This window comes from Mobula hypostoma, chromosome 4 (genome assembly GCF_963921235.1).
Source record: "Mobula hypostoma chromosome 4, sMobHyp1.1, whole genome shotgun sequence".
NCBI classification, from domain to species: Eukaryota; Metazoa; Chordata; class Chondrichthyes; order Myliobatiformes; family Myliobatidae; genus Mobula; species Mobula hypostoma.
In genome coordinates, this window is record NC_086100.1 from 194,728,295 (window position 1) to 194,741,757 (window position 13,463).

Sequence of the window (13,463 nt, forward strand, 5' to 3'; positions counted from 1 at the left end):
GGCTGATTTATACTTGTGCATCAAATGGACGCCGTAGGTACAGCATAGCCACGAACCCTATGCAGTCCTCTATGCAAACCCTACACCGTAGCCTAACACGCACCTCTCCCAAAACGTAACTACGTGTCACGGCAACACAGACCAAAACAACTGTGATTGGTCCACTTGGCAGCACTGCATTTCCTCCTACGCTGCAATAGCTTCCCATCTGGCGACTGAAGGGCAGGGAAGGAACTCTGGCTGCAATGCTTTCCATAAAGCTTTACAGACCTCCGAAATTATGGAGGACACATTTCGCTCTTACAAAAGACCTACGTTAGTACTTGTTTTCGTTGACCGAAAGAGGATTTTCGCTTTTACGAAAAAAGACGCTCACTTCAAACTTGTTTGCCCCGAGAAAGACTACCATGACCATGAAGCCTTGTGCAGGCAGGTGTGTGCGCATGCGTGACGTGCCAATTTTTTTTCGACAAATCGATTTTGGCTTAAAATTCTCGATTCTGTTAAGTGATACTACACTGTACATACAGAAAATTCACCCTCCTTCAGTTTCAGTCGCCATTGTTTGACGTTTGAGTTTCTTCGTGTTGAGTTTCAACACGAAGAAACTCAACACAGTGGCATAGAAACCCCACCACCAGCTAGCATTTTGGCGGTGAATTGCAGAGCGACGCAGACACACCAACACACAAGTATAAATGCTCACAATGGCATAGTCCACTTGCGTAGGCTACGGTGTAAGCTAGTACGCACAAGTATAAAGCAGCCTTTAGACCCTCTCCACCCCACCTCCCTGATCAGGGTCACATTAAGCCATAGCAGCAGGTGGTGGTGGATGGTCGTATGAGCAGCCGGTGCATATCGCAAGTCCTGGTTATGTGACCACAGATGCCAGGCAGACAATCTCTGAAGAGTATTGATAATGGCTGAGGTCACCCGTCTTGTAAAGACTTTGCTGGCAAACTACTTCTGCAGAATTTGCCAATAACAATCATGGTCATAGACCATGATCACCCAAATCATACTACACAGCACATAATGATGATGGTGAGTGCTCTGTAACTATGACTGCAAGTCCCAGTTGACAGAGTTAAATACAGACACTAGGCGCCAAGCTGTCATGCTACTGTCCTCTCCAGAGGCTGGAAGAGTCCCCATAGACAACTCAGATGAAGAACAGGTGTGTCTTCACTGTTCCAAAGTACCCACAACCTTGTAAACTGCTGACGTTCAATGCTACCTTAACCATCACTGTACTGTTCACCCATCACCATACATATGGTCCACTCCTAATAAACAATTCTTCACTCATCCTTTCCAAATCTGTGTAATCTCTCATTCTTCGCCATCTCAGGAATTTTTTCCAGTCTGTAAAACACTTCCACAATATCTGTATTTTTCATTCAAGCCACTCCTCATGCTTGATTTTTATTACGTAGATGCCACGGCCAAGAAAGTAGTAGCATAGTTGTTACAGCACCAGTTGTAAGTAAGGGTTCAGTTCCCACTGCTGTCTCTAAGGAGTTTGCATGTTCTTCCCATGACCGTGTGGGTTTTGTCCAGCTGCTCTGGTTTCCTCCTGCTACTGCCACACTTTCTCACTGCTGCCACTGCACAGGGGGTACAAAAACCTTAAGTTCCAAACTCCCTGTTGAAGAACAGTTACTTCCCTTCAACCGCAAACACGAGGAAATCTGCAGATGCTGGAATTTCAAGCAACACACATAAAAGTTGCTGATGAACGCAGCAGGCCAGGCAGCATCCCTAGGAAGAAGTACAGTCGACGTTTCGGGCCGAGACCCTTCGGCCTGCTGCGTTCACCAGCAATTTTTATGTGTGTTGCTTTCCTTCAACCACTTGGTTTAATGTCCTGGAGTGGTCAAATTAGAGTCCAGACCTCAATCCAATTGAGAATTTGTGGCTGGACTTGAAAGGGGCTGTCCACTCATTATCCCCATGCAATCTGACAGAGCTTGAGCAGTTTTGTAAAGAAGAATGGGAAAAATTGTAGTGTCCATAGATCCAAACCTGATAGAGACCTATCCACACAGACTCAAGGCTGCAATTGCTGCCAAAGGTGCATCTACTAAATACTGACTTGAAGGGGTTGAGTAATTATGCCAGCAAATATTTTGTGGTCATTAATTGTAATAAATTTAGACCAATTTGTAGAAATCATTTTCACTTTGACACGAAAGAGTCTTTTTGGATGACCTGTGTCAAAAAAGCTAAATTAAATCCACTGTGATTCAATCTTGTAAAACAATAAAACATAAAAACTTCCAAGGGGGGAATGAATACTTTTTATAGGCACTGTATATAGCTGGAATACCTAAGACCTTTGCACAGTACAGCATTTGTCAACGTGGAGCAGAGCGCGAGTATGTAAATCTGGCGGGAGAATACTACATTAGGAACAGTGAAGGTAGAGTTCAGCGGGATGGAGTGGGACATGTGGCAGAAGAGTGCCGGGGCCAGGGGGAGGGGTGGTGCGGGTGCAGACACGCCCAGCTTTGAGACACCAGGCAAGGTCATTTGATTCCAAACAACTTGTTCACTGATCTTTACAGAATGTCTCTCTAATACTTGCCGCTCCCTCCCCCCTTCCTTCGTCTTTTCCCAACCATGATTCCCCTCTCCCTGCCCCCTTCATACTCTCAGTCCACAATAGAGACCCACACTAGAATCAGGTTTATCGTCACTCACATATGTCATGATTTTTTTTGCAGCAGTACAGTGCAACACATAAAATAATGATATAGCTAAATTATGTACCTAAGACTTTTACACAGTACTGTACTTATGTATACGACAATAAATTTGACTTTGACTTTTAGGTGGGTGGTGGGAGAATTCAGGAGGTGTGTGAGGGTATATGTTTCAAGGATATGAGAAGAAGAATGGGGCTAGTGGGATTGTTCTGTGAGGTAACGTGGGCTTGATGGACCAAAAGACCTCCTTCTATGGTGTGAGGAAACATGAGAAAACAAGAAAGCCTTGGTCAAATTCCTATCAACTGAGGTTTGTCAGTCATGCCTACATTCCAGATACAAATAACAGTTTTGTAAGAATCACAGGCAGGTCCAAGCAAGGATTCCTGATCAGATCACCAGGCAGAAGAGAACAAGAAACAACTAACCCAGCCTCCCTGATCACAAACGTGCAGTGAATCCTAAGGCCGATTGGTTAGGGTCGGCCACAGATGTTGTGTCCTAGCTGTGTATGTAATACATAAGCCAGGGCAATACGATATGGAGAGAAAGCTTTTGCCCATGCCTTTGTCCCTTCTCCTTTCAGTAGAAATGGTTCTGCCAGGCTTAGTAACTAAGCCTCACCTGAAGGCCAGGAGCTGGGCTTTGATTATCAGAGGCTATTTGAGGTGCATGCCACTCAGGCCACTTAATAGATAGCGGGAGCTTATCCCCACTACCACACTCCACCCCCTGGCTATGACAACCTTCAGCCCAGATCACTCCATTCAGCCTCTTTTCTTCTTCCCTACCTCCCGACCACACTCTCACTTCTTCCCCCTCGGCCACTAACCTAGTCACCACACTGGCCTTATCGATCAGGGCACTGAGCACAGGAGTAGGGACATAATTTCAAGTTCAAGTTTATTGTCATTCAACCGTACGCATGTGTACCGCCAAACGAAATTATGTTCCTCCAGACCAAGGTGCACAACACAGTACAGATACCTCACACACACAACACATAAAGTAATACCACTGCAATAAATTAATAAATGATAAGGTGTATATACGGCACAAGCGATAAAGTAAACAGTACAACACTACTGGTGTTTCACATGTGGCGAGACCAGGGTGGAGGCAGGGAGTTCAGTAGACTTACAGCCTGGAGGACGGAGCTGTTTCCCATCTTACCAGTTCTTGTCCTAATACCACAGTACCTCCTGCCTGATAGTAGGGGGTTAAAGAGATTGTTGGACAGATGGGAGGATATAAATCAAAATAAACTTTATTCAAATAAAAAAAAATTATTTAGAAGAATAAAGTGCAATCTCTTGTCATTTTTTGCATTCACAGTTGATACTTTCCATACTGTTCTTTCACATTTCAACACATCAATAGCACTGGTGCCACTCCCGTGACCACCTGGGTGGGGTGGTACACTGGGGTAGTAAGGATGTAATTCTGAAGGCACTGGTAGGCACCACTTTGAGTATTGGGCCCCTTATCTAAGAATGTGCTGACATTGGAAAAGGTTCAGAGGAAGCTCACGAAAATGATTCCGAGAATGAAAGGGTTATCGTATGAGGAACATTTGATGGCTCTGGGCCCGTACTTGCTGGAGTTTAGAAGAATGGGGGGGGGGCGGAATCTCAATGAAACCTATTGAACATTGAAAGGTATAGATAGAGTGGATGTAGAAAGGATGTTTCCCCTAGTGGGGGAGTCTAGGACCAGAGGACACAGACTCAGAATAGAGGGACATCCATTTGGAACAGAGACAAGGAGGAATTTCTTTTGCTTGAGAGTGGTGAACCTGTAGAACTCATTGTCACAGGTGACTGTGGAAGCCAGGGCATTGGGTGTACTTAAGGCAGAGGTTGATAGGTTCTTGATTAGACAGGGTGTGAAAAGTTGGAGCAGGCAGGAGAATGGGGTGGGGAGGGAAATGGATCAGCCATGATGAAATGACAGAGCAGACTTCATAGGCCAAATGGCCTCATCCTCCCTGTGAGTTTAATGGTCTTACTACTATAATAATTGAAGGGCTTCCTCCCTCAACATCGTCTCTCCCTCTCTGGTAGCAGAAACACTCTACACTATGGTCCTCTGTTCACCAAGCCGTTGCAGTGGTTGCACCAATCTTCAGTGCATCCTTCATCATGTACTCCTGCAGTCTGGAACGTGCCAGTCAGCAGTATTCCTCCTCGCCCGCAGGGGTCACCATCCTGGGCTCCACAGACTCCTTGCTTTACAATATTGGTCCATGGCATAAAAAAGATTGGGAACCCCTGTTCCAGGGACATCTCGATGTCCTGACACACCAAAGGATGTCTTTCACCAAGTTGATGGTGTAGGGGGCACACACAAAATACTGGAGGAATTCAGCAGGCCAGGCAGCATCTGTAGAAAAGAGTACAGTACAGTCAATGTCTCAGGCCAAGACTCTCCAGCAGGACACTTCACCCTCCTGCTGAAAAATATTGATCTGAAATGTCAACTATACTCTTTTCCATAGATGCTGCGTGGCCTGCTGAATTCCTTTCTGCATTTTGTGTGTGTGTTGCTTGGATTTCCAGCAGCTGCGGATTTTCTCGTTTGTGATGGTGTGGGGAAATAAATTTGCAACTGTACAGGGAGACTTCTGGGAGGCCACACCAGCAGTATTGTGTCCGGTTCAGTAGACGTGGAGAGAACGTTTCCTATAGTGCAGGCGTCTAGGTCCAGAGGACACAGCCAGTTCATTGACGTTTTTCCCAGTTATAGGAAAAACATCATTTAACTGGAAAGAGTGCAGAGAACATTTACAAGAACGTTGCCAGGACCTGAGGGCCTGAGTTATAGGGAAAGGTTGAGCTGGGTAGGATTTTATTCCTTGGAATGTAGAATACTGAGGGGTGACTTAGAGAGGCGTATTAAACCATGAGGGGCATAGACAGGGTGAATGCAGTCAGTGTGTTTACCAGGGAATGGGAAACAAAAACTATAGATTAGCTTTATCTATTACATATACATCAAAACCTACAGTGAAATGTGCCATTTGTGTCAACAACCAACACAGTCCGAGGGCATGCTGGGGGTAGCCCACAAGTGTCGCCATGCTTCCAGTGCCAACATAGCATGTCCACAACTAACCCTAACCTGTACGCCGTAGGAGGGAAGTGGAGCTCCCAGAGGAAACCCACGTGGCCACAGGGAGACCGTACAAATTCCTCACAAACAGCAGGGGTATTGGACCCGGGTCGCTGGTGTTGTATTAGCGAGCATTGGGGGCATAAGCTTAAGGTGAGTGGAGAAAAATTTTAAATAGCCCTGAGGGGAAACTTCATGCAGAGAGTGGTGTGTATATGGAACGAGTTGCCAGAGGAAGTGGTTGAGGCAAGTTCAATAATTACGCCTAAAAGATATTTGCACAGATACATGGACAGGAAAAAAATAATAATTATTATTTATTTATAGAGCATTTTTCATTAGACTATGTAGTTCAAAGTGTTTTACAAGTGCAAACATTAATATAAAAGACAAAATAATGTCAATTATAAGCAAAGTTAAATAAATAGGTTTTGAGCTGGTGTTTAAAAGTGTCAACCGAGTCTGCATCCTTTATAGTTTTAGATATTGAGTTCCACAGTTCAGGTGCGTATGGGCCAAACGCATGTAAAAAGGACTAGCTCAGGTACCTCGGTGGGCATGGACATGTTGGGCTGAAGGGCCTGTTTCCATGCTATCCCCTCCCAACATATTCCCGCTATCTCACAAAGCAAGCACCGAATCCTTACTGCTTTACAAACGACACTGGCATGCCTCACTGACACAGATCACTGACTGGTGGATTTCAATCAATTGACAATTTGGCGAGAATATCAGCGTGTCAACCGCGCTGGGCATCATATCACAGCGATCCCTACCCCCACCACGAAACAAAAGGCAGAATTATTTGCAGTCCATCAAAGACCCTCTCTTCACCATCTACAACTTTAGTTTGACTGATTCCCAAGGGCTTTGTCACATGACCTCCTCCACACCCGAAAACCTCGCCTGGTCATTCTCTCCCTTTTCTCCAGTATTGTTATAACTAATAATACAAACATGTTCAAGGAACCCCCGAAGCAAGTATCTTTTAAATTGCTTTGCGATCTTTTTTCCCCCCTCTATCAGCCTTTGCTTGCCGCAGTCGCCAGAACATTAAACTTTAATTCCTACAGACACCATGACAACCGGGCTTCTCGCTTCATAATGCAGGGAGTAAAGGACACTGTCAGTCCAGAGGCTCAGCAGAACTGCGTCGCAGCGTTTGTGCTTTCAAAATTTGCCTGTAAACTAATATCTTAATGCAGCTGTCAGCTTTACACAGTGTAAGAGGGGCTCTCGCTGCGAGGTTTCAGGGAGAGAGAGGGCAGGGGAGGGGCGGGGGTCGCTCTCACTGACCTTCCACAATGCCACAGATGAAAGGCGGCTTCTTTTCCATGAGGCGCCCAGCACACGGCCTCCCAACTGGCAGTGGTTTCGATTGCTGGAGAGGGAGGGAGGGAGCGAGAGAGAGAGAGAGAGAGAGAGATAGGAAGAGAGAGGGAGGGAGGGGAGAGAGATATAGAAAGAGAGAGGGAGGGAGAGAAAAAGAGAGGGAGGGAGGGAGGGAGGGAGGGAGAGCGATAGAAAGAGAAAAGGGGTAGGAAGATAAAAGGAAGGAAGAGCCAAGGAAAGACTGAAAGGGGGAAGAGGGGATGAAATGAGAGAGGGGGATGAAATGAGAGAGGGGGAAGGGGAGGGGTAGGGGTGAGATGATGAGGGGGAGGGGAGGGGAGATGAGGGAGGGGAGGGGGTGAGATGACGGGGGAGATGGGGATGGGAGGGGAGGGGAGGGGGAGATGAGATGAGGAGGAGAGAGGTGAGACAGTGAGATGAGGAAGGGGACTAAAAGGGGAGGGGAGAGCAGAAAAGGGTGCAGGGAAGGGAGGAAGGGGAGAGAAGACAAGCAGGGGAATGTGGAGAGACATTGAAATGTGGAGGGATAGGAAGGGAGGAGGAGAAAGCGAGGGGCAGGGAGTGGGGAGAAAGGGGAAGTGGCAGAGAGGGGACAGAGGCAGAGGGAATGTAGGGGATGGAAAGGACAGCAAGTGAGGAAGAGTAAGAATGGGAGCGGGGGAGGAAATAGAGCAGAAAACAGGAGGGGAAGAGTAAAAGGGGGAAGAGGAGAAAGAAAAAGAAGGGGAGGTGAGGCTGAAAGCAATGTGCACCGAGAAAGGTGGAAGTGATGTGTCAAGAAGGAAGAAAGGTTGGGTGAGGGGTGGACAGGGATTAGAAATGGAACGATCAATGGTCAGAGCGGGAGAGAGATAGAGAGGGGGAAGGGATGCAAAAGAGGAGAGTAGGAGGGAAGGAAATGAGTAGAGTAAGGACAGGGAGTGCAGAGAAAAGACAGGATGGGGTAGAGTGAGGCATAAGATAGGAAGGGGAGAGAGTAGAGAGGAGGAAGACGGAGGGGAATGGTAGAAAGGTATGGGTAGTTTGGAGAGAGGGATGGGGGGTAGGGGTGAGATGGGAAGACATGATGTGATGGAAAAGGGCGGGGGTGGGGTGAGGGGGAGAATGAAAGGGGATAGAGGGATTGATAGGGGGCAGCTTGTGGAGGGAGAGAGGAGGGGAGGTAGAGTTGAAGACAGGTGATCAGGAGCAGGAAAGGTTTGGGAGAGACTGTGTGGGAAGGGAGTGCACAACGAAGGGAGGGAAAGAGTGTGAATGAGGGAGCAGTTATAAAGAGCAAAAGAAAAAGGGATTGGGAGACAGCAAAGAAGAATGGAGCCGGAGTCGAAGAAGGAAAAGAATGGCATTAAGAAAGAAGGGTTGCAAAATAAGCACAGATATTAGCTGCAAACCTCTGTGAGTAAACCTAATCAATTAGAATGTAGGACATTACAGCAAAGTATAGGCCCTTCAGTGCATAATGTGGTGCCAACCTTTTAACCCTTCCCTCTTCCATAGCCCTCGATTTTTCTTTCATTCATGTGTTATCTAAGAGTCTCTTAAATGTCTTAATGTATCTGCCTCTACCGCCACTCCTGGCAACATGTTACACGGCACATACCAACTCTGTAAAAACTATCCCTGACATCCCACCATATACTTTTGTTAAACCACCTTAAAATATGCCCTCTCATATTAGCCATTTCTGCCCTGGGAAAAAAGTCTGTGGCTGTTGATTGATCTATGCCTTTTATCATCTTGTACACTTTCTACAAGTCACCTCTCATCCTCCTTCAGTCCAAAGAGAAAAGCCCTAGCTCACTCAACCTATCCTCATAAAACATGCTCTCTCTCATCCAGAGAGCATCCCGGTAAATCTCTGCACAGGAGATTCTGCAGGTGCTGGAAATTCAGAGCAACACACACAAAATGCTGGAGGTACTCGGCAGAGCAGATAGCTTCCATGAAGGAGATTAAACAGTCAACGTTTCGGGACGAGGTCCTTCATCGGGATTGCAAAGGAAGGGGGTAAGAAGCCAGGATAAGGTTCATTGTCCTCTCATATTAGATTCCTTCTTTTGCCCTTTAACTCTTCCACTTACCAACTTTCAGCTTCTCACTTTGTTCCCACTCCCCAATCCATCAACCTTCCCCTCACCCGGTCTCAGCTATCACCTACCAACTTGTACTTCTTCCCCCCCCCCACTTACCTTCTTATTCTGGGTTCATCCCCCTCCCTTCCCAGTCCTGATGAAGGGTCTCAGCAGAAGGCAACTGAAAAGGTGATAAAGAACATTTATGAAAACAAGCTAGCCATTAATATTAAAGAGGATACCAAAAGTTTCTTTAGATATATAAAGTGTAAAAGAGAGGTGAGTGTAGATATTGGACTGCGGGAAAATGATGCTGGAGAGGTAGTAATGGGGGGCAAGGAAATGGCAGATGAACTGAGTAAGTATTTTGCATCAGTCTTCACTGCGGAAGACACTAGAAGTATGCTGGAAGTTCGAGAGTGTGGCAGGCAGAAATGTGTGAAGTTGCCATTACTAGGGAGAAGGTTCTTGGGAAACTGGAAGGTCTGAAGGTAGATAGGTTACCTGGACCAGATGGGTTTTCACCCCAGGGTTCCGAAAGAGGTGGCTGAAGAGATTGTGGAGGCATTAATAAGAATCACTAGATTCTGGCATGGTTCTGGAAGACTGGAAAATTGCAAATGTCACAAACGGGAATGGTCAATTACTAGGCACATGCCATAAGATTAAGTGTAGAATTAGGCCATTCAGCCCATTGAGTCATTCAATCAGGGAGCAGGGCAGAGGAAAGGAAATTATACACCAATTAGTTTAACCTCAGTGGTTGGAAAGATGTTGGAATTGATTGTTAAGGATGTGGTTTCAGGGTACCTGGGGGCACATGATAAGATAGGCCAGAGTCAGCATGGTTTCATTAAGGGATATTCTATTGGCAAATCCACTGGAATTCTTTGAAGAAATAACAAGCAGGATAGACAAAGGGGAATCGGTAGATGTTATGTACTTGGATTTTCAGAAGGCCTTTGACAAGGAGCCACACATGAGGCTGCTTAACAGGTTAAGAGCCCATGGTATTACAGGAAAGGTACCACCATGGATAGAACATTGGCGGATTGGCAGGAGCAAAGAGTGGCAATAAAGGGAACCTTTTCTGGTTGGCTGCAGGTGATAAGTGGTGTTCCACGAGGGTCCTTGTTGGGACTGCTGCTTTTACATTATATGTCAATGATTTGGATGATGGAATTGATGGCTTTGTGGCCAAGTTTGTGGATGATGCAAAGATAGGTGCAGGGGCAGGTAGTTTTGAGGAAGTAGAGAGGCTACAGAAGGACATAGACAGATTAGGGAAATGGGCAAAGAAGTGGCGATGGAATACAGTGTTGTGAAGTGTACGGTCATGCAATCTGGTGGAAGAAATAAAAGGGTAGACTATTTTCTAAATGGAGAGAAAATTTAGAAAACTGAGATGAAACGCAACTTGAGAGTCCTCATGTAAGATTCCCTAAAGATTAATTTGCAGGTTCAGCCAGAGGTGAGGAAGGCAAATGCAATGTTAAGGTTCATTTCGAGAGGACTAGAATATAAAAGCAGGATGTAATGTTGAGGCTTTATTAGGCACTGGTGAGGCCTCACGAGTATTGTGAGCCCCTGATCTAAGAAAGGATGTGCTGACATTGGAGAGGGTTCAGAGAAGGTTCATGTAAATGACTCTGGAATTGAAAGGTTTATCATATGAGGAGCATTTGATGGCTCTGGGCGTGTACGCAGTGAAATTCAGAAGAATGAGGGGTAACTTCATTGAAACCTATCAAATATTAAAAGGCTTCAGTAGAGTGGATGTGGAGAGAATGTTTCCAATGGTGGGGGAGCCTATAGCCAGAGGACACGGCCTCAGAATTGAGGAGCATCCTTCTGAAACGGAGATGGGGAGGAATTTCTTTAGCTAGAGAGTGGTGAACCTGTGGAATTCGTTGCCACAGGCAGGTGTGGAGGCCAAGTCATTGGGTATATTTAAGGCAGAGGTTGATTGATTCTTGATTGGTCAGGGTATGAAGGGATATGGGAAGAAAGCAGGAGACTGGGGCTGGGAGGGAAAATGGGTCAGCTATGATGACATGGCAGAGCAGACGATGGAGCAAATGGCCTAATTCTGCTCCCATATTTTATGGTCTAAATCTGAAACTTTGCCTCCTGCACCAATTCTTCAGCCACACATTCATCTGCCAAAACAACCTATTCTCACCCTCATTGGGACATGGCAAAGGCAGCAATACAGCGATTACTACCCTGGAGGTCCTGTTTTTCAGCTTTCTACCCAGCTATCTACAATCCTTCTTCAGGACTTCAACTTTCCTACCTATGTCATTGGTCCTGATCTGTACCATGACTTCTGGCTGTTCATGTTCCCCCTCTAGAATGCCATGGACCCGATCTGAGACTTTCATGACCATGGCACCCGGGAGGAGATGTACCATCTCGGTACTCTTTCACATCCACAGAATCTGCTTTGTGCTCCTCTAATTATGGTATCCCCTAACACTACAGCACCTCTCTTTTCCGCCTTACTTTTCTGAGCCACAGAGCCAGACTCAGTGCCAGAGATCAAGTCACTGTGCCTTCCCTTTGGTAAGTCATTCATCCACCCCCCCCCCCACCCTACAGTATCCAGAGCAGTATACCTATTATTGAAGGGAATGGCCACAGAGGTAAACGACATTGGCTGCCTATTCTCTTTCCCTCTCCTGACAGTCACACAGGGGCCTGCCTCCTGCAATTTAGGAGTGACTGCCCCCTCCCCCCAATAGCTTCTGTCTATCACCTCCTCCTTCTCCTCTATGAGCAGAAGGTCATCTGGCTGCGGCTCCATTTCTTTAACACGGTCTCTAAAGAGCTACAGCTCAATACACTTCGTGTGGTTGTAGTTAACAGGGAAACTGGAGGTCTCCCAGAGCTCACACAAGGAACATCCATCTACCTCCTCATCCATTCTCAGCGCACTGGCCATGTTCTAACAAAAAAACTCACCAGAAATTTACTTTCTTTCTTACTTAGAACTTCCACCTGTGTTTGCCCAAGCCTGTAATATTCAATGACTGGCCTTCATAGCCATCTGTGGCAATGAATTCCAGATTTAACACCTCTGACAAAATAAATTTCTCCTCATCTCTGTTCTAAAGGGACATCCTTCCATTCTGAGGCTGCGTCCTCTGGTCCTAGATGCCCCCACTATTGGAAATATCCTTTCCACACCCACTCTATCTAGGCCTTTCAATATTCAGTAGGTTTCAATGAGATCCACCCTCATTCTTCTAAACTCCAGCAAGTTCAAACCCAGAATTATCAAACACTCCTCATATGATAACCCTTTCATTCCCAGAATCATTCTCGTGAACCCCCTCTGGGCTCTGTCCTAAGTCAGCAGATCCTTTCTCAGATAAGAGGCCCTAAACTGCTCACAGTACTCTGTCTTATAAAGCTCCACTTACTTCAAACAGGGGAATGGTCAAATACTAGGCATGTGCCATAAGATTAGGTATAGAATTAGGCCATTCAGCCCATTGAGTAATTCAATCAGGGCTGGTTTTGTTTTTCAACCCCATTCTCTTGCCTTCTCCCCATATCCATTTATCACCCTGGTCAATCAAGAACCTCTCAATCTCTGCCTTAAATACACCTAAACTTGGTCTTCACAGCTTTCTGTGGCAAAGAATTTCACAGATTCACCACCTTCTGACTGAAGAAATTCCTCGCCATCTCAGTTTTCCTTTCTTCTAAGGCTGTTCCCCTGGATACCAGACTATAGGAAACATCCTCTCCACATCCACTCTATCCAGGCTTTTCAGTATCCAGTAGGCTTTCTGCATCCAGGGAACTTCAACGCAAGTGGTGTGTTGATGTGAAATCATCGATATGTGGGTGAATTCAAGAACCCATCCCACACACAGCAAGATCCAACAAGGAAGTAAATAATGTTAAATTATTCTGCTTTGGTATTTGGCATTGGAGTTAGTTTATTATTGTCACATGTACTGAGGTAAATTGAAAAGCTTGTCTTGCATACTGTTCATACAGATCAAATTATTACACAGTGCATTGAGGTAGTACAAGGTAAAACATACACAGTGCAGAATAAAGTTTAACAGCCACAGAGAAAGTGCAGTGCAGGTATAATCTAAATAATCTAATCTAATCTAACAAAGTGCTCTACAATAATGAGGTAAATTGTGAAATTAAGAATATAAAATCAGAGTATAAAAATGAATATAAGATCAGAGCA

At 45.7% G+C, this 13,463-nt stretch overlaps 1 protein-coding gene across 1 annotated transcript in view; it reads right to left on the bottom strand.

Annotated features, from left to right (window-relative positions):
* Positions 1 to 13,463, bottom strand: part of LOC134345849 (protein O-GlcNAcase-like) — a 104,822-nt gene that overhangs the window by 87,483 nt on the left and 3,876 nt on the right. The window contains 4 exon segments of the mRNA XM_063047152.1: positions 7,119 to 7,319; positions 7,322 to 7,402; positions 7,405 to 7,910; positions 9,365 to 9,428. Of these exon segments, the coding sequence (XP_062903222.1) occupies positions 7,119 to 7,319; positions 7,322 to 7,402; positions 7,405 to 7,687 (565 nt within the window). The 5' untranslated portion in view covers positions 7,688 to 7,910; positions 9,365 to 9,428.